The sequence below is a fragment of the Mus caroli genome, chromosome 11 (assembly GCF_900094665.2).
Source record: "Mus caroli chromosome 11, CAROLI_EIJ_v1.1, whole genome shotgun sequence".
Lineage (NCBI taxonomy): Eukaryota > Metazoa > Chordata > Mammalia > Rodentia > Muridae > Mus > Mus caroli.
Window position 1 is genome coordinate 54,565,134 of NC_034580.1, and position 25,953 is coordinate 54,591,086.

The following is a 25,953-nucleotide window of genomic DNA, read 5'->3' on the forward strand; positions in this document are numbered from 1 at the left end:
CAGAGAATGGGATGTCAGTGTATGGAGAAGCCAGTTGTCTCATCTCCTACCATGCAGCCAGCACTTTACCAAATAAGCCATTTCCTCACCACTCCTAGAAGACCAACCAGAAGGACTCTTTCCTTCACCTACAAAAAAGTCTTTTAAGCAACCTGACAAATCTGTGTCCTGCTTTACCCCTGCTAACTCCATCTGGGGTCCTTCAGAATCACCATCCATCCTCACGAACCTCACATTTGCCATACCATGCTCGTTAGTTGGGAGAGAGGGGGTGGAAGGAACAGAATCTCTTGGCTGGTTTATGTATTTAAATTCCTGAGATCGGCCTCCAAGAGGAGGCTGTTGATGAGCTAGGCAGGGTACACTTTGAGCAAAGGTGGACCTAGTACTCAGAACTTTATTTGTGTGTGCCACAGCATGGTATAGAGGCCGACTTGTAGGAGTTCTCGCCTTCTACAGTAGGTTCCAGGAATTGAACTCAGATCGTCAGGCTTAGTCACAAGCACCTTTACCTGCTGAAAATATAAGTGTTCAGTGAAATGTGTTGTGAAAGTCAAAACTGCTAGAACTGTGTTTATATAACACGGATGGCACAAAAGCAGAAGTAGATAAAACTGCCAGTGCCTTGACAACAGGCCAGAGTCAGATTATACCAACAGTCAACAGGCTTGTATTGCTCTACAGTTAATGATGTTTAAAAACAATAAAATAGGTTCCTGGTATTTTTAAGTTGCAGCCCTTGAATGCCATTCTCTATAGTGTTCTTTTTTTAACTTTTATTATTACTATGTTTGTGTATGTACACACGTGTGTGCATGATCTTCTATGTGTGGGTACAAACATGCCACGACTCTCTTGTGGACATCTGAGGGTAACTGTGATGTTGATTCTTTCCTAGTATCTTTAAATGTGTTCTAGGGATGGAACTCAGTTACCCGACCTATGTATGGAGCATCTTTGTTGAACATCCCCTTTTTAATGGTCTTTAAGTGGGAAATGTCCATCAGCCATTCAGCCGCATGCCAAAGCCTTACCGAAGAAGTTACTGAGTTACCAACTGAACTAGCCACTTCTTTGTGGACTATTACTTGAAGAAACAGCTGACAGATAAACTCTGGTCACTCAATTTTGAGAGTTTGGGAGGCATTTTCATGAAAATAAACCAGGAATCTATTTCTTCAAGAACAATTTGTTGCCAGTAATGAATAAAGTTTGAACTTTCAAAACAAACAATAAAAAATAACAATTTGGGTTAGAAAGTTAGATCAGCAGTTAAGAGAACTTGCTGCTCTTATAGTGGACCACATGAGGATTCACAACTGCATGTACCTTCAGTTCCAAGGGATCCAATGCCACCTACTGGCAGGCGCTACTCACCCATAATACGCATACAGGCATACAGATAAACATTCACACATATAAAAAGAAATACTTTCAAAGAATAGCCTAGTCTGGGCATAGTGACACATATCTGTTGTTTCTGCTACTCAAGGCACTGAAGCAGGGGAATCACTTGAATCCAAGAATTTGAGACCACCTTATGCAGTATTCAGAGACCTTGACTCAAGAAGAGAAAGTGAAAACGTTGGAAGGTTTTGTTCATCATTTTAGCAGCTTCTATTAATCTGCAAGTTCTGCTGCTGACATAGGCAGGGATTGCATAGATTTTGCTCCTGCGGAATGAATTCTATAGACATTTGGTATTGTCTGTGACCAATTATAAAGCTACAGAACAAGCCTGGCAAAGAGCTGTTGAAAGGATAGAAGAACCCTGATTTCATTATTAACAGCACAGGACACTCACTTGATAGGACTGCAGATTCCATGCTGCAGTTAAGCTTTAAGACATGACTACTCATCAAGACAGACCAGCCAGCCAAGTCCTTGAAAGTTCTCCCTTTCCCATCTCTGTGTTAGACCACTTTCTCTTTATACATGTTAGCCAAAACGGTACATGGGAAACTGACTGAGAAGCAGAAGATGCCCAGCATCCTCTCCTCTCCCAGTACAGGCACAGAGGCTGCAGAAGTGTAAACACTGCCACTCTATAGACAGTGACTGTGGAGCAGATTTTGATTATTTTTTAATTTTAATTTCAATATGAAGTGGGTTTAGTATGTGATTCAAACTAGCTTTAAACTTAAAAGTGCTCTTCTCCAACCTCCCAAGTGCTCAAATTCTAGATGTGAACTGCCATATCCAGCTTTTATTAAAGTTTTTCTTAAGTAAATAATGTTTAAATTTTTTATTTTCAATACAGAAAATGTCATCAATAGTTGAACTTAACATAGACAAAATTCTTAAGAGTGTGTCCTAGTTGGTTTTGTTTTTGTTGTTGTTGTGATAAACACAATGGCCTATAGCAGTTTGAAGAAGAAAGGGGTTATTTCATCTTATAGTCTATAGTCCATCACAGAGGGAAGTCAGGTCAGGAGCTGAAGCAGAGACTGGAAGAACACTGCTTACTGCCTTGCTCTCTATGGCTTACTCAGTTTGTTTTTCTTATACTACCCAGGACCACCTGCCCCAGGGTCAAAATGCCCATGGTGGACTAGGCCCTTCTACACCAAGAAAATGCTCCACCAACTTGCCCATAGGCAATCTGATGAGACAATCCCTCAATTAAGGTTCTTTTTTTTTTTTTTCCATGACCCTAGTTTATGCCAAGTTGACACAAATCTAACCAGCACAGGGGTCTTCTTACTTTTTAGGCATGTAAAAGGATTTTAATAAGAAAACATTTGGGGATCACTGTAGAATTTCTTTGGCTAGATACACAGAGAAATGGCGCCCAAGGGACGGCGCTTGTAGACCAGTTGGTCATGTCTAGCCCTGTAAAGACATCACAGAGACATGCTCACTCGGGCATCCTCTCCCTGGATCTCCTCATGCCCTCATTTTCCTCTGCAGGCAGCTGACCTAGATGGAGAAATTGACTTGTCCACTTGCTATGATGTCACTGAGTATCCAGTCCAGAGAAACTATGGCTTTCAGATACATGTGAGTCTGGGGATGGATGGAGTTGCCAGCAGTTATATCTTAGCACATGTGGTCAGTGTTCCATCTTCCCTATTAGTGGTGATATCGCTATCCTGTGGCTGCTGACCTGTACTCCTGATACATTGTATGGACAAAAATAAATGGGTTTCTGTATCTTTTCCCCCAAGGCCTTTAAAAGGCTTTGTTGTGGAAATTATTTTTTCTTTTATTTTTATATTGGAGTGTAGGACCATTGGAAGGATGAAGAGTGTGGAGAATAAAAGATAAGGGCTGCTGGAATCTGGTTAAGGGATTTCTAGTACATTTGTGTGCTTCAGTGAGGCTTCATAGCTTCATAATGGTTATAGTCAACTGAGTTACTCTCCTTTTATTTGGTACCCATCTCTAAGCCTGGGTTCATGGTTGTTATCTGTTCTTTCTGATGTGGGACTCTGTTCCTTATATCATCTCCTCACTATCACCACCAAATGTGGGGCCTAGGCAGACCACAGTAGCTCTCTAGTCACCCAGAATTCTGGACATGTACTGTACACCTATGTGGAGGGTATAGGAGGCTGGGCCATTGCTCTCCCTGCTCCCAGCCAGTTTTGTGTCCTGTCCCTCGGGCTAGCCGAGCTCTTTGAAGAGAAGAACGCATGTGATAGTCTGTCTATGTGCCAGCAAGTAGCAAGTGTGCACTGCCTTGTTTAGGGGACGCTTAGTTCACCTCTCCCCAAGGTGTGGCCCTATTAGTCTGCCTGTCTCAAGCAGGTTCTATACAACATTCCACAAAAAATCACCTAGCCTAGACCTCTTCCTTTTGGGACTTTGTTTATTTTAGAGATGGAGGCAGCAGTCACTCCAATGGGCTGATCACTAATGGTTAGTATTTTTTGTGTAGACCAAGGAGGGTGAGTTCACCCTGTCAGCCATGACATCTGGCATACGACGGAACTGGATCCAGACCATTATGAAACATGTGCTCCCAACATCTGCCCCAGATGTGACCAGGTAAGATGAAGGCCTTGCTAATTGCCCTAGGGTACCTGGCATTCCCCGAGGCCTGAGCCCAGTTACACTACAACATGATTTCCTTTCCTCCTGGCCCACGGTCAGCTGGTTACATGTTCCCTGTGACTCTTTGCTTTTCTTCCTCTGCTGGCCTTCCTTACACTGAGCTGGCCTGCTAAGCCACACAGGTCACTCTCATGCCTCTTCTCAGAGTGGAGGCCTTTGTCAGCAGAGTTTAGCCCTCAGACTGGGTTCAGGCTCCACTGTGGGCCTTCTCTGATAGTTGCACCCTAGCTCTGGGTGGAAGCAGAGTTTTGCTTTATGTCTACTGTAGTTTGCACTCTTGTTTTTCACTTCCTCATCAGAGTCCTACATCTGCCTGGTTGGTAACATAATCGGGAGATACTTCTGTCTCAGGTGGTGGGTCCTGAAGCCCACATTTGAAAACTCTGTTCCCTTGTGTTAACGTGCTATTGTGTGTATTTCTTAGAACATGCAGAATGCCTCCCCTTTCTATTATGAAGAGTCTAGATCTCCCAGTGTTCATCTTCAGGACAACCCAGAGGCTCCATGTGTGACAAGTCTTACTGTTCTTCACCCAGGGCTCACCTTGAGTACTTTCTGCCTCTCTTGGTTCGTGTTGCTGCCAAGTATGGTTTTGGGATCAGAGGTTTCGGTGTATGTTGGCCTGTGACAGCATTGGCTGTATCTGTTCTTTCCCCAACTCTCTCCTCTGTCTGTCTGGCTCTATTTCTTGTTGAATGAGAAGGAAAGGAAGCCTGACCTCCTGTCTTCAGTCCCCTTCCAAGGATTGTTATATGGTCATTTCTTTACTCGTCAGTAAACAGCATCCTGACTGCTGCAGTACAGTACCAGTGTGGGTCTGCAAGGCCTACTTTTATCCATAAAATAGCCCTCTGTCACTCTCAAGAACTGCTAGGGGCTTAGATAGATGGCTGCTCTTTCAGAGGACCTAGGTTCAAGTCTCTGCACCCACTGAGTTCCAGGAGAGCCAACATCCTTCTCTGGCCTTCATAGGCACTGCGTGTACTCGGTACACAGATGTACATGCAGGCAAAACACCCATACACATAAAAAAATAATAAATTTAAATTTTCTTTTAAAAAGAACTGTTGAAAATGAACAGTGGCCTCCCTACCTCCATGGCTCCTCCAGTCAAGAGAAGAGCCCTATAGCAAAGTGAAAGGTACCTGAGCTGCTCTTCTGAGGTGGCATGCAGAGGGAGGGAATCAGGGTTGAAATGTCTAGGGCTGTTGCCTAGAACACTCACTTGTGCATGTTTATGCTGTGTTCCATGGAAGGACTGAGGCCCAAGGCATGAACCTAGAGGCCCTGTATCTCTCTCTCGTCCACTGGTATTCCTGGCTAGAATCTACTTTATAATTTAATGTGTCTTCAAACTTATATGGTGCCTCTACACCTGTTTTTTAGCCTGTGTTGTTCTGTTTGGCCCATCAGAAGGTATTAGAAGCAAGGACAGCAGTGTCAGATCTCTCTTCTCATTTCTGCCATGTTGTCTATGGTGAGGCCGTCTCACATGACTACAGTACTTCTGGGTTGGGACATCCTCCCCCAGGAGCATAACTGTCCCTGCTCCCAGGTGTCAGTGTCAACTCCCCACATAGACCTGAGATGTCACCAATTTTCTCAAAATTCCACCAAAAGGTCCACTCTGGGTTGTTTTGGTTTTCCCTGTGCAAGGATCTCACTATATTGCTCAGGTTGGCCTCTCCCTCTGCCATCTGCCTAGCCTACCATGTGCTGGGTCATATAGGCATGCCACATTGCAACTCATTTTTAGTGGACCGTTGTGAGCTGCCTGTGGGTGCTAGAAACCAAGTCAGATCCTCTGCAAGGGCAGGCTGTGTTCTTCACCCCGTACCATTGATTCAACCCCTTCCAACTCATTCTTATTTGCATGTTTGTATGATCTTAAACTGGACCCTTCCTGATTCTTCTGCTCTAAAGCATTTGATTTTTGTTTAAGTACTTATATTTCTTAGTGTGGGAGTGTTTGTGGGAGCATGGTTTCACAGCACATTTTTGGAGGCCAGGGGACAAGTTTATTTGTTTTCAACATCTATTGTTTGTGTACATGTGCCTTGGCTGTTGTGCACACGTGGAGGTCAGAAAATAATTTGTAGGAGTTGGTTCTCTCCTTCAACCATGTGAATTCCAGGGAGAACTCAGGTCCTGGGCTGGGTTTGGTAGCAAGTGCCGCTACCTACCGGCCCAGGCTCTTTGGTTTTTACTGCTTGCTTCTAGAACAGGTGACCCAAGGGAATCACTTTCTCTTTTATTTGATGTCCCTTTGACAATCTCCTTTTTTGTTCCTGACATAAACACAAGTGCTCTTGGCGCTTTCCTCTTGGGCCATCCTATCACCAAGTCTGATACTTCTGATTCTGTTACGACTTGGATGAGACCAGGGCTGGCTATCTAGCAGTCACTGGGACTTATGCCCAATGAGCCCAGTTAGCCCCTTTTCATGATGCCAATAGTAATGTCTTACCCCTCTCTCCTGCTGGAGTGGAGGCCTCTTCCTTGGGGAAGACTGGGATGTTGTCTCTGTGTAGTTTGAAGGACTAACAGGATTGATATGCATGGCTGTGCCCCTAGTCACCACCTTCCTCAAAGTGGTGGGCATTATGCTGCCTTCTATCTGATTGTGTGGGCTTATGACTACCTGAGTCACTTGTCCCTTTGACCAACAGATAGTCACAACCTCACTCTGACCTGTCATGCCTGGAGCCAGAGTTAAGTTTTGAAATCAAAATGAGGGTGTCTCCTGTTTATTGAAATCCCTGAGTCCTTCTGAGAAGGGCTAGTTCTCAATCATTCTGTCACTTCATAGGGTCTGACTCACCAAGGGTCTGGATAGTGGATAGGCCCATCTCTCTCCTGGGACTTATAAAAGTCCATTGGCTTTATCCCTGTCATCCATGATAGGACTGCCATGACATTCCCTGCATACAGTAGTACTCCATTTTTAAGGATGAAAACTGAAGTCTCAGGAATAGCCGAGGCTCTTTTCCCTTCCCATCCCCATCAACTAGGTTTGAGTTCTCCAAGGGAGGACCAAGTACATATGGAACACTCTTCCATCCACACTCAGAAGCCACTTTGGTGTGTGGGCTGGCTGACCCTGTGACCTTCTAAAGTGTCCAAGCTCCCTGACAGCTCCTGTGTTTCCTTGCCCCATAGCTCATTGCCTGAGGGAAAGAATAAAAGCACATCTTTTGAGACCTGCTCAAGGCCAACTGAGAAGCAAGAAGCTGAACCAGGAGAGCCAGATCCTGAACAAAAGAAGAGCCGTGCTCGAGAGCGGAGGCGGGAGGGTCGCTCCAAGACCTTTGACTGGGCTGAATTTCGCCCTATCCAACAGGCCCTGGCTCAAGAAAGGGCCAGCACTGTTGGGTCTTCTGATTCTGGTGACCCTGGGTGTCTTGAAGCCGAGTCAGGTGAGCTGGAGCGTGAACGAGCTCGACGTCGAGAAGAACGCCGCAAGCGCTTTGGGATGCTGGACACCATTGATGGACCAGGAATGGAGGACACAGCCCTACGTATGGACATTGACCGGAGCCCAGGGCTGCTGGGAACCCCTGACCTCAAGACACAGAATGTCCACGTGGAAATTGAGCAGCGTTGGCATCAAGTGGAGACCACCCCTCTCAGGGAGGAGAAACAGGTGCCCATTGCCCCTCTGCACCTATCCTTGGAGGACAGAAGTGAGCGGCTCTCCACACATGAGCTCACCTCTCTGCTAGAGAAGGAGGTAATGTGGGGCAGCTCCCTCCCTGCATGTAAAAAACTGTGTAAAAGCACATATTCTTTGTACTATGGTAGAATAGGGATGTGGCCTGGGGCTATGGTGAGATCCGGTTGAGTAGGCATTAGATGGAGGCATTCTAATGTCTTGTATAGAACCATATAAGCTAGCTCTTGTGTTATAGCATAGGATTCTCATCAAATATGTCCAATTACATCTGCACATATATTTATGTCAACAGTGAATTCTATGACCAAAGAAGTTACAGGATTAATCTTTAATTTAAATGCTTCAAAATCCAAAAGACTTTTAGTTGTCACCATGACACAAGCAGAAAGTTCCCTGCCTTGAAGTTTTGGTTTTATATAAAATTACTAAATGCTATAATGTAGTGGACTGGGGGTATGGCCCCAGTGTTACAGCATCTGCATAATCCATAAAGCCCTGGGGGTTCAGTCTCCAGCATGGCAAAACAAAGCAAAATGTTCAAATCACATGGACAAACCACATCATGTGTCTAAGTAAAGATGTAACATGGTTGAAGATCATTCTTATATTTGGCCCATCCCACAACGTATACAGTTACTCCAGAATCATTTTAAAAGGAAAACAATAAACCCTAAAATCTAGAATACTCACGTGAACTATTTGAGATGTGTGCTCAGCCTGCATAGGGTTGGTTTTTGCCCGCTTTTGAGCATCTTCCTCAGCAGATTTCAGGTGTAGTCTTATGCTTTTTCTGTAACAGCCGATTGAAGTTCTGCCACTTCTGCCTGTTTTGCCTTTGGTTTTGTTTTGTTGACCGTATGAGCCTGATAGATGGTTACTAGCACTTTGGCTTTTCCATTTTCTGTGCCCTTAGGTAAAATGGAATTAAGTAATTTTCTAACCTATCAGAATGAGCCCTCTGGCCTGTAGGCTGCATACTGAGGTGTTTGCTTGTTTTTCGAGGTAGGGTTTCTTTGTGGAGTTCCTAGCTGTCCTGGAACTCAATCTGTAGACCAGGCTGACCTTGAATCCACAGAGATCTGCCTGCCTCTGCCTCCCAAGTGCTGCGCCACCAATGCCCAGTGGAATTGTGAATTCTTAACTGAATAGTAGGTGGGGTTCAGTGTTTAACATCCCTCTCCCTCTCATAACCCAGAAATCTAGGGTAGCCCCATAGAGCAGAGCGTCAGTAAGGATTTCAGAATTTGGGGGAAGGGTAGATGGTGACTTTGAGTTGAAAGAGAGCTGGGCGTGGTGGNGCACGCCTTTAATCCCAGCAGAGGCAGGCGGATTTCTGAGTTTACAGAGTGAGTTCCAGGACAGCCGGGGCTATACAGAGAAACAAAGAAAAGAGAATGTAGACCAGTTATAGGTTTCCATGTTTAATTTGAGGATATACTAGAACTTTATGTGGGATCTACGCTGTAAACTTGGTCAGATGGGATATTCAGTAGAAACTGAATGTTCCGCAGGACCTGAAAAGGGAACCTACACGCTAGGCCAAGGACCCACCCACAATCTTTCTTCTGATAAAAATGTGCAGCGTTCTTTTCTCAATGAAGCACAGCCTCCTCCCCAGATAGAAACGTGACACATGGGCCTGCGCATTACAACTGTGAACAAATGCAGAAACTTAATGGGCTAGGCAGGCCTTACCTAAAGCAAAAACAGGAAATATGCACCTTGGCCACCAGAGAAGAGCGATGGTGCTGATGGCACAGTTCTATATATATGCTGTGTATCCAATGAGATGTCCAATGCCAGTGAACAATCCCCATTGTTTTGGCCACCTGTGGTCAGCTGCTTTTGCTTATTGCCATCATGTTTGTGAAGTATATGTATGTGTGTTTTCACCAACAGCTGGAGCAGAGCCAGAAAGAAGCCTCGGATCTTCTAGAGCAGAACCGGCTTCTGCAGGACCAGTTAAGGGTGGCCCTGGGCAGAGAACAGAGTGCCCGGGAGGGCTATGTGCTGCAGGTAGGGTGGGCAGCTGCCAAGTCAGCAGTGCACTCAGGGGCTTCCATGTGAAAGTTCTGCTCAGGCCCACAGGCTAGGAATGTGCAAACATGGCAAAGCTATGGTCAGTCAACAGAGACCAAGGCTCTTAGTGCCGTGGTCCTTGCTGTTAGGACACTGATTTGGGGGAATATGTCCCAAATCTCTACTACTGAGGACTTTCTTTTGGTTATGAAATCATTTTGTGATCTCTTCTTTGGGCTTTCTAGACATTGTGCTTTTGTGAAAACCCATGTATTTGTATGTCATTTATCATTGTTTTCACCATAGTGAGATTGGACCCAATGCACATACTGAAAAAACTGGGCCATACAGCAGGCCGAGTGCCACCTTAGGGCCAACAGCAAGGTAGTATAGAACTAGAAAATTATACCACCTGCCACCTACCCCCATTCCTTTTTAACCAGTCTAAATTTCAGAAGGATATATGACCACCTAGCCAACTTAACCAACCAGGAGCAGGGTAAAAGTGGTGGCAACTAGGTGCTGAGCTGATGGCCCACGGCCAGTGTCCTCCTCAAGGCATCTTCCAGAACTCTGCTGCACTCAGATTCCTAGGGTACTCCTGATGTGGATAGCCTGGTGTGAGGACAGGTGCTGGGCTTCCTAGGACCCACGCTAGCTCTGGGACATGAAGGAGGTGGAATGTTGTCCTGGGTACTGGCATGCTGTTGGGGAACAAAAATGTGAGGGAGAATGGAATGGGGTGGTAGAACTGAACTGAAGCTCTCACCAAAGACCAAAGATAAGGTACTGGCTTTAGATGGCTGTTAGGGGCCCAGGTTCTAGTCTCAACTCTCCCACTGATCCCAGAAGTACACCCCTTTCCATACAGTAGCAGCCTTCTGCCTGTGTAATGTAGAACTTGCTCTCCAAAGACCTTCAGCTTTCAAAGACCTGTAGTCTCTGCCGATTTGCTTGCTTACATGCCCACATCTTTGTGTACTAACCTTAATCTTTGTCATCAAGTTGCAAGTGGACCTGGAGTCCTTCACTCCCCTCAACCAAAGACCTACTTTACCTTCATGGCTATCCCTCACACGCTGTGTGTGTTCTGGCTTACCTTTATCCCCGATCTGATATTATTGTACCATCTTCCCTTCTAGCCAACTCACTGTTGTCCTACTTCAGACCTTGCCTGGAATTGGCCATGGCCAGGCATCTCCCTTCTATACAGCCCACTCAGAAAGCCTTTAGGGTATTCAGACCATCCCTAATTTAAGGGTCATTTTCTTAAGCCTGTTTTGGTTCCATCATACAAGACTTGACTTCATACTTGGTGGTAAAGACACCACTAAGGAGCTTTGCACATTGCTAACTTGTGTATCTATCATGGACCATCATGCGCATCTACACTCAACAGCCTTGCTCAGCATGGGGGCAGCTTCCTGCTGAGCCTAATAATGATTACCCACGAGCTTCAAAATGCTTACAGTCAAAAGTGAAAGGGGGAAAGGGGCTTTGGGGGCACTTGAGGGTTCAGAGATGCAAGCTCGGGGTAGGGTGCTGTGCTAACTGCTGGGAGGGCTGCATGCTTTGGTGAATGTGGTGTTGGAACTGGAACCTACCTGAGTGTCACATCTGTGGCTTCCCCACCAACAGACTGAGGGAGCCTGGGCAGGCCAGATTCTAGGTGAGGCTCGCCTGACTTAGCTGTATTGTCTCCCCTCTTTATATTCATTAGTTCTGTCTCTTTTGTGTGTCTCTCAGTATGGGGAGTTTTGTGTTTTATTTTGGGTTTTGCATGTTTCACTCTTATTTTGAGCTTTATGAGGGTCTGTTTTATTACATTTTGCTTCGTGATCTGCATTCCCCTTGTTCTGTCTTCTTACAGGTAGAGATTAGTTTTCTCCTTACGGTGGAGGCCTGACTACGCTTTCTAAAGGAAATGTCCAATGTTACTTTGCTGACATCTCTCGAGTAGCTACCTGCCTTCCTTCTCTTCCTGTCACAGAAGGAAGTGACGTCACTTTCTTGTGCCTTAGGCCTTGTGCTGCTTTAAACATGTGGTTTAGAACTGCATACTTTGTTTTGCAAAATCAATTATTTGGTCCTTCAGTCTCTGTTGTACTTCTCAGTGTGTTCCATTATTCAGCTTTATTTGGTTTATTTCTTCTAGATACTGTTCAGTTAGAGCTGTTTTATTGGTGTTTTTTGTCCTGTGTTCTGTTTATGTGGAAGCAGCTATATTTACCCAAAACAAAACAAACAAAACCCACATTAATTTGAATTTTTTTCTTTAAATGAAGAAAAAAAGTTGTGCAAAGGATTAAAGGCAAACCCACAAAGGAGCTTTTCTATGATTGATCCTGGCCAGAGGTGTGACACTCAGAACAGGGTGGCCTGAGTGTTACTAACCAGTATTTAATCGGTTTTTTTAAGACTGAAGTGGCCACTTCTCCATCGGGTGCCTGGCAGAGGCTCCATAGAGTCAACCAAGACCTGCAAAGTGAGCTGGAAGCTCAGTGCCGGCGGCAGGAGCTCATCACACAGCAGATTCAGACCCTGAAACACAGCTATGGGGAGGCCAAGGATGCAATCCGCCACCATGAGGCTGAGATTCAGACCCTGCAGACGAGACTTGGTAATGCCGCTGCAGAGCTGGCCATTAAGGAGCAGGCTCTAGCCAAGCTCAAGGGTGAGCTGAAGATGGAGCAGGGCAAGGTTCGTGAGCAGCTGGAGGAGTGGCAGCACAGCAAGGCCATGCTGAGTGGCCAGCTGAGGGCCAGCGAGCAGAAACTCAGAAGTACAGAAGCCCGGCTGTTAGAGAAGACACAGGAACTCAGAGACCTGGAAACACAACAGGCATTGCAACGGGATCGACAGAAGGAGGTGCAGAGGCTGCAGGAATGCATTGCTGAGCTCAGCCAACAGCTGGGTACCAGTGAGCAAGCCCAGCGTCTGATGGAGAAGAAGTTAAAGAGGAACTATACATTGTTGCTGGAGAGCTGTGAGCAAGAAAAGCAGGCACTGCTGCAGAACCTGAAGGAAGTAGAGGATAAGGCCAGTGCCTATGAGGATCAGCTACAAGGCCATGTGCAGCAGGTGGAGGCCCTCCAGAAAGAGAAGCTGAGTGAAACGTGCAAAGGCAGCGAGCAGGTACATAAGCTAGAGGAAGAGCTGGAGGCCCGAGAGGCCAGTATCCGCCAGTTAGCCCAGCATGTACAGAGCCTCCATGATGAACGGGATCTCATCAAGCATCAGTTTCAAGAGCTCATGGAACGTGTGGCCACATCCGATGGGGATGTGGCTGAGCTCCAAGAGAAGCTGAGGGGAAAGGAAGTTGACTACCAGAACCTCGAGCACTCGCACCACAGGGTCTCTGTCCAGCTACAGAGCGTGCGCACTCTGCTGAGAGAAAAGGAGGAGGAGCTGAAGCACATTAAGGAAGCACATGAGAGAGTTCTGGAAAAGAAAGACCAAGACCTCAATGAGGCTTTAGTTAAAATGATTGCCTTGGGCAGCAGCTTAGAGGAAACAGAAATTAAGCTGCAGGAAAAGGAAGAGTGTCTAAGGAGGTTTGTGAGTGATTCTCCAAAGGATGCCAAGGAGCCTCTGAGTACCACAGAGCCAACAGAAGAGGGCAGTGGCATTTTGCCCTTAGGCTCAGTCACCAGAGTATTTCCTGGCTTTCCTCACTCTCAGCCAGAGGATGAAGATCCAAGTGCTGGCCTGGGGGAAGAAGGGAGCAGTGGCAGCCTCAGCAGAGAGGAGAACACCATACCCTCAAAGTCAGCTGATATGCCTGAGAGGGAGGGGCATCTGCAGAGCACATCTAAGTCTGATCAAGGAGCCCCTATAAAAAGGCCAAGAATCAGGTTCTCCACAATCCAGTGTCAAAGATACATACACCCTGAGGGGTGTGCAAAGGCATGGACTAGCAGCACATCATCAGATACCAGCCAGGACCAGTCACCCTCAGAGGATAGTGTGTCCTCAGAAGCTACCCCTAACACACTCCCAGCAGCTGCAGATGCTGAAACCTACATCTCTATAATCCACTCTCTGGAGACGAAGCTCTATGTCACAGAGGAAAAGCTCAAAGATGTGACTGTGAGGCTGGAAAGCCAGCAGGGGCAGAGTCAGGAGGCATTGCTTGCACTGCACCAGCAGTGGGCTGGCACAGAGGCACAGTTGCGAGAGCAACTCCGTGCCAGCCTGCTACAGGCTAGCGCTCTGGCCTCTCAGCTAGAGCAGGAAAGACAACAGAAGGCCACGAACATCGAACACCACCCTGGGGAGCTGGAAGACTTCCAAGCCAAAAATAGCCAAGCCCTGACATGCTTAGAAAACTGCTGGAAAAAGCTAAGGTCTTTGCCATGGGCTGACCAGGAGGAGGGCCAGGATGCATGTGCAGCCTCCCTGGCTAACATAGAGAGTATGCTTGTGAGTGCCATCAAGGCCCTTCAACCATGGGCTTCCCCTGCAGAGAGCAGGACGCAGGCTGAGCAAGAGAAGGAGCACCCCATGGAAAGTGGTATGGCAGCCCCTGTGCAGCAGCCCTGTCAGCCCATCTTGAATGAGCAGGAACACAGGAAGCTGCTTTCTGCTCAGATAGTCCTGGAGGCCTCACTCATCAACCAGATAGCTGACTCTCTAAAAAATACCACTTCAGATGTCTATGGTGTTCTCTGTGAGCTTACTCAGTCAGGGGAGTGGCCACTGAAGGAAGAAAGTGCTGCCCCTTCTGCTGGGCCTCCAGTGGAGATCTGGGCCAAGAAGGTACTGGTGAATGGTGAGTTCTGGAGCCAGGTCGAGTCACTAAGTAAACACCTAGGAACACTGGGAGAAGAAACAGCCTGCACATCAGGAGACAGGCAGCAGCATACTCCCCAAAGTCTGGCTGATGCCACATGGATTCGTGCAGAGCTCAGCTATGCCACACAATCAGTAAGAGAATTGTTCCACCATAGGCTGCAGAGCATACAGGAAACCCTACAAGGGACCCAGGCAGCCCTACAGCAGCACAAGTGCATGCTGGGAGAAATCTTGGGAGCCTACCAAACCCCAGACTTTGAAAGAGTAATACAGCAGATCTTAGAAACCCTCAGGCATCCAACTGGCAGGGAGGACCAGGTACAGACATCCTGGGACCAGAACCCATTAGGAGAGATACTGAGGCCAGGCACAGATGGCTCCCAAGAGCCTTTGCAGGCTTTGCATCAGAGCCCTGAAGTCCTTGCTGCCATTCAGGATGAGCTGGCCCAGCAGCTAAGAGAAAAGGCTAGCATCCTTGAGGAGATTTCAGCTGCCTTGCCAGTCCTACCTCCCACAGAGCCACTTGGGGGTTGCCAGAGGCTTCTGCGGATGTCCCAGCATCTCTCATATGATGCTTGTCTAGAGGGCCTTGGTCAGTATTCTTCATTACTGGTTCAAGATGCAATTATTCAAGCTCAAGTGTGCTATGCAGCATGCAGAATTCGGCTGGAGTATGAAAAAGAGCTGAGATTTTACAAGAAGGCCTGTCAGGAGGCTAGTGGGGCTTCAGGCCAGAAACGTGCACAAGCAGTTGGGGCCCTGAAGGAAGAGTATGAAGAACTTCTCCACAAGCAGAAGAGTGAGTACCAGAAGGTTATCACCCTCATTGAAAAAGAAAACACTGAGCTCAAGGCCAAAGTGAGCCAGATGGACCATCAGCAAAGATGTCTACAAGAAGCAGAAAACAAACACAGTGAGAGCATGTTTGCCCTACAGGGCAGGTATGAAGAGGAGATCAGGTGCATGGTGGAACAGCTGAGCCACACTGAAAATACCCTGCAGGCTGAGCGTAGCCGAGTTCTCAGCCAGCTAGATGCCTCAGTCAAAGACAGGCAGGCCATGGAACAGCATCATGTGCAGCAAATGAAGATGCTGGAGGACAGGTTCCAGCTGAAGGTTCGGGAGCTACAGGCTGTTCATCAGGAGGAACTGAGGGCCTTGCAGGAACACTACATATGGAGCCTGCGGGGAGCCCTCAGCCTCTACCAACCCTCACACCCAGATTCCACACTGGCCCCTGGGCCATCTGAGCCCAGAGCTGTGCCAGCAGCCAAGGATGAGGCCGAGTCCATGTCCGGGCTGCGAGAACGTATCCAGGAGCTGGAAGCCCAAATGGGTGTCATGCGAGAGGAGCTGGGCCACAAAGAGCTGGAGGGTGATGTGGCCGCCCTGCAGGAGAAGTACCAGCGGGACTTTGAGAGTCTCAAGGTCCTTAGCACCATTTATTTTTCAGAGCCACTTCTCTTTAGTGATGCAAGAAAGGGGACATTCTGTGCAACTGAGGTCTTGGATTTGGGATAAGAGAGAGTTCTTAACTTGCACTCAGCTGCTGCTCAAGCAGACCTGAGTAACGTTCTCGTGCGCCTCTATTCCTGACCCAGAAGGGACGCTAGCAAGAAAGCAGCATCCCTGTGGGAAAGGAGAGTAGGGTCTTCTTCCCTTGCCTGGCATGCCTCCAGGCACGGACACCCTTCACCTTCTTACCCTCATAGAACCCCTTCTGACTTCCAAGTTGAGGTATCAGTATGAGGACTGCCTCACATCTACCCACCTGAGTCTTCTCAGAGAGCAGGGTTTGGCCATCACCACACAGGGATATTTGTAAAGCCGTGTCAAGGGGTCCTTTCCTACCCTAGCTCCCCAAGGCAGAGTTGGCCTTGTGATGAGCACTGAGTCTGAGCAGGCTTCCCACAGTCTCCCAGGCTGCCTGTCATGCTTCTGGGAATACTCCTTTATCTTAGACTGTACGGTGTGTAACTGCCTGGCCATAATCATGGAAGGTCTTAACCATCTTTTAGAATCCAGAGGTGGCCTAGTAGCTGTGTCTTCATCTTCTTCCCCACTGGAAGGTGGACAGGCCCCAAGGGTGCCTGTGCCAGGTTCCAGCTGTCTTTTTGCAGGCCAGTGTTCCTGCCACAGTGTCTGTCACAGCTGTAGCTCAGCAGGGCATCTATGACTGTTTCTCAGTACGCTGACTCCACACTGAAGGGAAATAGTGGGACATACAGGCTGGAGCTTTTCCTCCTCACTCCCTCTGTCTGACACAAGACAGGTTGATGATACCTGAGGCACTGGGTCTCAGCATTCTTTTCCTAATTTCTGTCTAGACCTTTAAAAAACATTAAGCATTGTGAGGAAATAGCAAATTGTGTATTCAGTGATCCTGTGGAGAGCGTGTGCCAATCGCCTGCGCCTCTTTGCAGCTGCAGGAGTCTCCACGGCCTGGCAACTTCATAGTCAGTTAGCAGGCCGTCAGAATGGTTATGAAGGGCTCAAGGCTACCTAGTGGGAGAATACCTTAGAAATAAAAAGTACAGGTTAAGAGGAGGCCTTGGGCTTGACAGGTATGTCTGTGCCCGAGAACTTGAGGCCCTCTGTTGGGCTTGTGGCACAGCTGCACAGCAGACTGTCTTGAGAGTGGAACAGGGAACAGTTTTTCTCTGGGTTTCTGTCCAGATCAGAAAGCCTGGGCTGCTGCCACTGCCTCACACCACTTAGCATGAGTCCTCATCTTAGTCACTGAAGAACTTGTTTTGATTCTAGAGATGATGTAAAAACTAAAATCTGGAGCTGGAGAGATGACTCAGCATTTAAAGTACTTAGCAGCAAACATGAGGATAGAGTTTGAATCCTCAACCCTCGGTGTAAATGCTGGGTAGGCACAGTGTGATGTGGTCCGCTTATAATGCTAGCATGAGGCAGATGGCAACGACGGATTCCCAAAGAAAGAGAGATAGTAAATCAGCAAGCTCTGGGTCCGGTAAGAAACAGTATGAGGTGCAAGTGATCAAGGCAGATCAGCATTCAGTGTCAGCCATCAGCCATGGCTTCCGAGAACGTATAAACAAATACACACTCAACTTCTTGTTGTTTGTTTGCTTGCTTTTGGAAGGGTTGTTTTTCGTTGTTGTTGCAGTTGTTTGGTTTTTTGGTTGGTTGGTTGGTTAGTTTTTTAGTTTTTTTCAAAACAGAGTTTCTCTGTGTAGCCCTGGCTTTCCTGGAATTTACTCTATAGACCAGGCTGACCTCCAACTCACAGAGATCTGCCTGCCTCTGCTTCCCTAGTGTTGAGATTAAAGTCATGCATCACCACTGTCCAGCACACTCAAAAATTTTAAATTGGCATATAGAGTGACAATTATCAAATGTAATACATTTTAACATTGAAGCAACCTAGTTGTTAAGGATACATTAGTATCTGTTATAGGAATTTTGAACCCTATCTGCATGTATTCCAAGATGTTCAAATCAAAATAAAATGGAAGAGACTTCCTATAGGGCAAGCATCCATTATATGGACCTTAGAACCTGAAATAAGCCAAAATTTAAAATATTTTCCACACTAATAGACTTCGACAAGCAGAAACTTCCACAGTAAACAGTCTGTGATAAGTTCCATTTAAACTGCAGGCACAGTAAACAGGCTATGTAGAGAAGGTGACTGGTACAGCACACACACACTGCACTCAGCCCCAGGATGGAAGCAGAAATGTAAAGGTGCTGAATAGAGGCTCTTGGAAACGCCCCTCAGTGATGTGAGGCTCAGGAAACAATATCAAAGCCTAGTGATTGCATGCTTGGTGTTCTTTATTGAATCCAGCAAAATGATGGGGTAGGAACACAGAGTTAGAGCAACATTTCTTCAGTGTCTTTAAATCATGAGAAAGCTTGTTTTGCCCAGAAGTGGCTACTACAAAGTTCTGAGGAATGACCCACAGTCAAAGTAGCTGTGAGCTGCAGATGGAACAGGGCATGCATTACTGCTTGGTTGGGGAGGACAGCCCTGTCAGGCCAGGCCTGGGGCTCCATGGCTTTGAGGAATGGGGAATGAGTCCCCCTAGGACTCATTATCTATTCTGCTTGGAAGGTAATAAGGTTCTCAGTGGGTAGCCTCTCCTCTCCTTTAAAAGAGAGAAGGGAGAAGGCACGGGCTGGCAGTAAAGATGTTGGTTCTGCTCTGACTTGTGTGAGGACATCCTTGAGGTTTAGAAAACAGCCGAGGCTCCTCAGCTCCCAGAAATCAGCCCTGTTTACCCCAGCCCACAGAGGATGAGCCTCACTCTCCACCTAGCACGTTTGTCCGAGCATATCTGCTACTCTAACCAATATATGTGCTACCTGGCTGTGCTGCCACACAGTCCCAGGACAAAGCTACACATAGCCTTGGTACCTGATGCTAGAATCACGAGCCACGTCTTGAGACCGTATCATTTCCTGGACCAAGCAGGTGGCTACCTTATTTATTACACAGGACAGCCACTTGGAGGCAAAGGAAAAACCAATAAGCCCTCTTCCATTCTGCAGGCTACATGTGAGCGAGGCTTTGCCGCCATGGAGGAGACACATCAGAAGAAGATTGAAGATCTACAGAGGCAACACCAGCGGGAGCTAGAGAAGCTGCGGGAGGAAAAAGACCGCCTCCTGGCTGAGGAGACAGCTGCCACCATATCAGGTGGGACTAAGTCCACGAGCACAGGCTTCCCATGTCTTGGGCTGAACCTGTAGTTCACAAGAGGATTGGCCTTAACATTGCTTTTCCCTAAGATTTAACTTCTTAGTGGGTGGTGGTGGGCAGCATCTCTATCCTAGGCCATCCTTACACTCCCTGTGTACATGAGGATAACCTTGAACCCACTCTCCTCCACTCACTTCCCCGTGCTGGAGTAACAGATAAAAGACATGTACCGCCTCACCCTGTGAACGTATTGCTGGAGATTAAACATGGTTTCATGCATGGTACTAGACCAAATCAGTGTCAGCCATAGCCTTAAGCTTCATTTTGGAGAGAGGTATTTGAAGATTCAAAGTGAGTCAAGGACTAGCGAGAGAAATCTATTGAGAGCCTCCAAACTAAAAGCTAGTGCCCCAGCTGTTTGTGACATTGCAGAGCTGGTCCCCAATAGGTATCCCTCACTTGGAGTACTCTTCGACAGAGCATGGATATACACTAACACAGCCCCTGCAAGTGTTTCTCACCCATGTCATGTTTCAGTTTCTCCACGTGATTAATGACAGTACAGTGGCTTATGTTAACAGGGGTAAGTGAAGCAGCCCTCAGACACTTAATTTGTAAACTCATGCATGAATAGAACATTGACATTTACCTAATCACTGTAGAGTTTTTCTGATAGCAAATATAACATACCTGTAGCCAGGGGGAATTAGTTTGTGAATTTTCTCAGCCTTTATCTATCCCAGAGAGGGAGTCCTACTGCTGCTGAAATCAGTGTCAACAGGGGACAGACATTACATTAGCCTGCCATTGGCCTTGTGGAGGGATAATCTAGTAGAGACACTGCCACTTGTAGCCCTAGATTTTGTTGCTGAAGGTTGGTTATGTCCTTCCTGCAGCCATTGAAGCCATGAAGAATGCTCACCGAGAGGAGATGGAACGAGAGTTAGAGAAGAGCCAGCGGTCTCAGATCAGCAGCATCAATTCAGACATAGAAGCCCTGAGGCGACAGTACCTGTGAGTCACCAACCCTGTGAGAGCCCTGTGGGAGAGGGCTATTTTACCAAGTCTAAGACAGCTTTAAGGATGCTCTTGGGGAGGCGAGGAGACCTTGGTTCTAAGGACAGCCCACACTACTTTGCTCTCAAGACTGAGCCTTAAGATGCAGATAAACAAATGTAACAAGTGACATTTTAAAATCATAACTTAAACTAGACATGATGATGTTTGTAATCCCAGTACTTAGTAGCCTGAGGCTGGAAAATCGCCACAAATCTGAAGCCAGCCTGGACTGTATATGGAGACCCTATTCTAAAACGAAACAAAGTACTTTGTACTTATTAGGCTTGACTGCAGACATCATCCCCCAATTTGTTTGGACCACTGCTACTATATCAGCACCTTAAAAGGAACCAGGGTCTAGCTGGTGTTTTATGCCTGGTATGCCACAGCAGTTGGTGTTGGAAGTAGCCACAGCCGGGTGGTGGTGGTGCACGCCTTTAATCCCAGCACTTGGGAGGCAGAGGCAGGCGGATTTCTGAGTTCAAGACCAGCCTGGTCTACAAAGTGAGTTCCAGGACAGCCAGGGCTATACAGAGAAGCCCTGTCTCAAAAAACCAAAAAAAAAAAAGAAGAAGAAGAAGAAAATAGCCACAGTGTTCTAGGATTCTCATGAACTGACTATACAGGTAGCACCAAGTGCAGCATGGAAACACCTTGTGGGGGTTGGGGATTTAGCTCAGTGGTAGAGCGCTCGATTCAGTCCTCAGCTCTGGAAAAAAAAAAAAAAAGGAAACACCTTGTGATGTTTTCCTCAGTAGGAGTCACTGCTGGGGAGGGGACCCTTGGGTTAGTACCAGAAGTATCTATTGATAAGAGTTGCTGAGGTTTCTGGAATGTTCTGGGGCTAAAAGCAACAATTCACGAAGTCCAGTGGTCAGGCTTCCTGGACTGGAGGCTCATCTAGAAGGTCCTTCTCGACTCTTCTGGCCATGGGGTGCTGAGAAGAGTCCCTCCAGGACTGGTTTCCTATTGTGCCGAATGTCTGTGCTTTGAAATGATACACTGCCCAAGTGGTACTCTCTACCTATGACCTCTCAGAAACACAGCTCTGCTGTCACACTGGTTCTGCCCCCTAGTAGCATCACCAGTGTGCCAGCTGTGGCTAACCCAGAAAAGATAGTCATTTCTGCAGTGTCCCAGACATTCTGTGGGCAGACACTGTGCTATCACTGTCTAGCCGTCCAGGTCCTGCAGTGGGGGCAGGGCTGAGCATCCCCTCTCTCTGCAGGGAGGAGCTGCAGTCAGTGCAGCGGGAGCTGGAAGTCCTTTCAGAGCAGTACTCCCAGAAGTGCCTGGAGAATGCACACCTAGCCCAGGCGCTGGAGGCCGAGCGTCAGGCCCTTCGGCAATGCCAGCGTGAGAACCAGGAGCTCAACGCCCACAACCAGGTAAGGCCAAAAAGCTAAGCCCCACCTTCATTTAGGCTACTGGCCATGATACTACCACGTCTACCCTTCCTGAGACTTAAGAATCTGGTGACTTCTCTGAATCTCTGGTCTTCTAGTTGAAGTATCTCAGAGTTGGGGTCTCTGTCCTGCAGTGCTGGGCTTACTCCCTCACATTTGTTTCTATAAGTCATGCTCTTAAAATTTAGTGCTCCTTAGAAAATTGGGGTTCACTAGAATCCCAGATGAGTGGGGTATGATACTGAGTTCAATATAAGCTCTTCTATCAACACCCTATTTTTGCCTGCTCCGTCTGTCATGCTTGCCCTCTCTGCCTTCTCAAACCACACTGCACTGTGGGTGTAACTAACTACTTGGGAGTCACTGAACCACTGCAGTGGCTTGAAGAAGAGCACTTACCAGTCAGAAAGGCCTGAGAAATTGGAGGGACAGAAGTAGAATAACCTTTGGGAGCTCAAGTGGGAAAAGATAACACTGCCCACAGCAGAACAATTTTAATTTTAAGATCCATGGAACTTAGCTCCAGAGACACAATTGGCATTTTGCTGCTATGAGTTCTGAATCGGTTCTGAATTCAGCTGACCAAACAGAGCAAATGTTCCAGGGAGGAAAACAGTCATTTGCACTGGACATGTACTATTTTCTTATCCCTCCTCCCTACATGATATGTTACAGCTAAGGACTTAGGAATTGCGTGGGTGGTACTGGGTATTAGACATACTCTAGAGACAACTTATTGTATATGGGAGGATTATGCAGATATTGAATGCCATTTGTAATGGGACTTGAACATCCACAGAATTTGGTGCCTAATAGAGGTCTCAGAACCAATTTCTGACAGGTTATAAGTCCTCACATAGCCTCACAACCCATATGAACAGCTTTTATGTATCCTTAAATGTCTACCTTAAACATAGCACTGAACATGCACAAGGCTTGGGGGCTCCATTCTTAGGCCTCTGTATGCTACTGGTGAGAAGTGACCTCCTCTAGTGTCTTATGCAACTATGTGTGGGGATGGTCACTGTTGTGTTGTGCTGTTGTCCCCCAGGAGCTGAATAACCGCCTGGCTGCGGAGATCACACGGTTGCGGACACTACTGACTGGAGACGGTGGCGGGGAGTCCACTGGGTTGCCTCTCACACAGGGCAAGGATGCCTATGAGTTAGAGGTACTGTAAGAAGCAAGGCACTGTCTTATTCAGGAGCTCCTGGGTCATACAAAAGCTTAGAGTCATTGAGGGACCAGATTTTAAGAAAAGGCCAGAAGGGGGGTATAGTTCAATAGTAGAATGCCTGCTTACATGCAAAACTCTGGGTTCATCTCTAGCTCTGTAGCAGCTACAAGAAAAGAAAGCTTCAAGCTAACTTTTGAAAGGTATGGGAAGGCACAAAGTCATTGGGCTTACCAGTTAGCTGACAGGTACCCTGAGGTCCACAGGCAGGAACAGGGGCCCCTCTAGATGCCATGAGGATCTTCAGTCCCACCCTTCCCCTTACCTGCCCACAAAATTGGTCTCATAAAGTGCCCTATTTCAGGGCTACAGGAATCAATCCTGCTGTTCTCAGATTCTATCATGACTTAACTTCTCGGAGTCCAGGATGTTCGTTTTCAATCAGAACAGCTCATTCTGCAGTGGCAAGCACCTGTAATCCCAACTGCTTAGGAAGCTGAAGCAAGAGGATTCCAGAGCAGTCTAGAAAGAAAAAGAAAAAGAAAAAAACAACCGTTGAAAGAGGGAGAGAGAAAGGAAAGACTCTAAGGTGTTCTCACATATTAGAGTTCTCAACATGTGGGTTGAGACTCCCCTTGGGGCACACATCAGATATCATACCTATTAGATATTTATATTATAATTCATAACAGTAGCAAAATTACAGATATGAAGTAGCAACAAAATAATTTTATGGTTGGGGGTCAGCACAACATAAGGAATTGTATTAAAGGGTTGCAGCATTAGGAAATTTAAGAACCACCAAATGAGGATGTAGGGCATCCTCAAGAAGACCCCATTTAGGTTAAGGTTTTCCTTTATAGGTGACTCAGACAAGTGAACAAGAGGAGCTGGGTAGGGTGGGCAGAAATTCCTATAGGAACAATGTATCTAGACCTTGACAGCTACATCTCAGGGAGCAAGCATGTCAGTAGTGGGAACTCAGTGTAGTCCTCATGCCTCTGGACTAGCAAGGCTAACAGTATTTTCCCCTTTCCATTTCTGTAGAAACACTGCGCAGTATTTAAGTGGTGTGTTCTGTTTAGTGTCAGTAAGGGTTGGCTCTGTTCCCCACAATGTATGAAGCAACTGTCTGCCAGCCATGCTCTGTGTGCAGACTACAGGATACCTGGTTCCTGAGAGTCAGTCCTCATTTCCCCTCTTCTTATAGGTCTTGTTGCGGGTCAAAGAGTCAGAAATTCAGTACCTGAAACAGGAGATCAGCTCCCTCAAGGATGAACTCCAGACAGCCCTGCGGGTAAGGGCCAAGTGTTTGGAGACAGGACAAAGAGGGGTGAAAGCTGAGAGGTCTGGCCAGGTCCTGCTGGGCTCACTTTTTCATGGCAGGACACTCTACAAGATTGCAGTCCTAAAGTCAGGTTCCCTTAAAATACCAGCGTCTGAGCATACGCCTCAGAAGTGAACAAGGAAGCCTCCCTGGCCTAGTCAGGAGGTGGTGGTTCCTGTGTTTCCATGCATTTGGGTGGGTACAGTAACAGTGCTATGTGGGGGAAGTGAGGCTTGGTCTGCCATTTAGGCTGGTCTAGTTGGACCCATCTCAAAGGGATTCCTGGAGTCAGAAAGTAATGATGGCATCCTTGATGTGATCAGGTCACTTAACAAATCTAACACCTAGAGGCTCTCCCTGACTGACTTCCACAAGGAGCTGTTGGACAGTCAGGACCACAGCAGGCTTGCCCCCTGTAGTCATCTGCTTACTGCATGTTTTCTTCAGTGTCCAGTCTTTGCCTCAGAGAGGGAGGGTACAGGGCCATCCCCAGTGAGTCTGACACCCTGTCTGCAGCTGCCACTCACTTGTCCCTTTGTCACTGTCCAGGATAAGAAGTATGCTAGTGACAAGTACAAAGACATCTACACTGAGCTCAGCATTGCCAAGGCCAAGGCTGACTGCGACATCAGCAGGCTGAAGGAGCAGCTGAAAGCAGCCACAGAGGCCCTGGGCGAGAAATCTCCTGAAGGCACTACTGTGTCAGGATACGGTGAGCGATCTGAGTGCTCCTCGTGAAGATGTTTTGGCACTTGAATCAAACCCAAAAAAATGTCTTGAGCCATCCCAAATCTCCTTGAGGCCCACATGCACGGGCTCCCCCTCGAGCTGCTCCTCCCATATCCTGCAGCTCCTTTACACAGAGCTACTTCCATAGAAACAAGGGGTCATACCATCTGTTTCTGAAAAACTTAAGCAGGTAAGGGGAGTTCTTGCTAGTTCCTTAATCTAAATGTTTAGCCATAAAATCTTTGAGGGCCACAGGCAAGCAGAACAGAAGGAACCTACAGCCTGTTCAAGAACAACAAAACTGACCTCTTTTTGTGCTGGCTGAAAAGATCCAGGCATGGACTGGAGAGATGGCTCAGCAGTTAAGAGCACTGACTGCTCTTCCAGAGGTCCTGAGTTCAAATCCCAGCAACCACATGGTAGCTCACAACCATCTGTAATGGGGATCTGATGCCCTCTTCTGGTGTGTCTGAAGACAGCAACAGTGTACTCACATACATGAAATAAATCTTAAAAAAAAAAAAAAAGAAGAAGAAGAAGAATTGGTGAAAAATATCCAGGTACTGTGCAGAACAGCTGGGAAAGAGGCTGCTGAGCCATGTACTGTTGGATTCTTTCTGATAACTGACGAGTTCATCTTAACTTCATCATGGCCCTTTCTTTATAAAAGCCCCACAAACTGAAAATCTGTTCAAATCCCCTAATATCCCTGTAACTGAACATTCCTTCAGCAAGTTCAGGAACAGTATCCATGACAGCATTCAAATATGCCTGCTGGAACAGTCCTCTGTGTTGCTCATGGGATATAGACACCCACTTTTCTGGAAGGCTGCTGACAACAGCACAGTTTACAATCTAGCTCACTGTAAAACAATGATCACCATGGTCACTGTGTAGGAAGCCAAGAAGCTGAGGCATTAGAGGGAGGCAGAGCTAGAACGGGGAAGTGTGTGTTCTTCTGTCATGCCGTGATAACTAACCTTGGAAGAGTATTCACAGGGCACCGCATCTGTAGACAAGCGCCACACATTGCCGAGTGCT

At 47.1% G+C, this 25,953-nt stretch overlaps 1 protein-coding gene across 6 annotated transcripts in view; it reads left to right on the forward strand.

The window, feature by feature from the left end:
- Mprip (myosin phosphatase Rho interacting protein) overlaps positions 1-25,953 on the forward strand; it is a 115,584-nt gene that overhangs the window by 84,751 nt on the left and 4,880 nt on the right. For 4 of the 6 annotated variants that reach the window (XM_029484024.1, XM_029484022.1, XM_029484023.1 and 1 more), the window contains 11 exons: positions 2,911-3,000; positions 3,881-3,990; positions 7,216-7,786; positions 9,629-9,745; positions 12,167-15,970; positions 19,067-19,214; positions 20,114-20,231; positions 21,505-21,664; positions 22,734-22,853; positions 24,067-24,153; positions 24,733-24,895. In XM_029484024.1, coding sequence (XP_029339884.1) covers positions 2,911-3,000; positions 3,881-3,990; positions 7,216-7,786; positions 9,629-9,745; positions 12,167-15,970; positions 19,067-19,214; positions 20,114-20,231; positions 21,505-21,664; positions 22,734-22,853; positions 24,067-24,153; positions 24,733-24,895 — 5,488 coding nt within the window. The remainder of the gene's footprint in view (positions 1-2,910; positions 3,001-3,880; positions 3,991-7,215; positions 7,787-9,628; positions 9,746-12,166; positions 15,971-19,066; positions 19,215-20,113; positions 20,232-21,504; positions 21,665-22,733; positions 22,854-24,066; positions 24,154-24,732; positions 24,896-25,953) is intronic. The other 2 variants (XM_021178482.1, XM_021178484.2) reach the window with 1 other exon arrangement.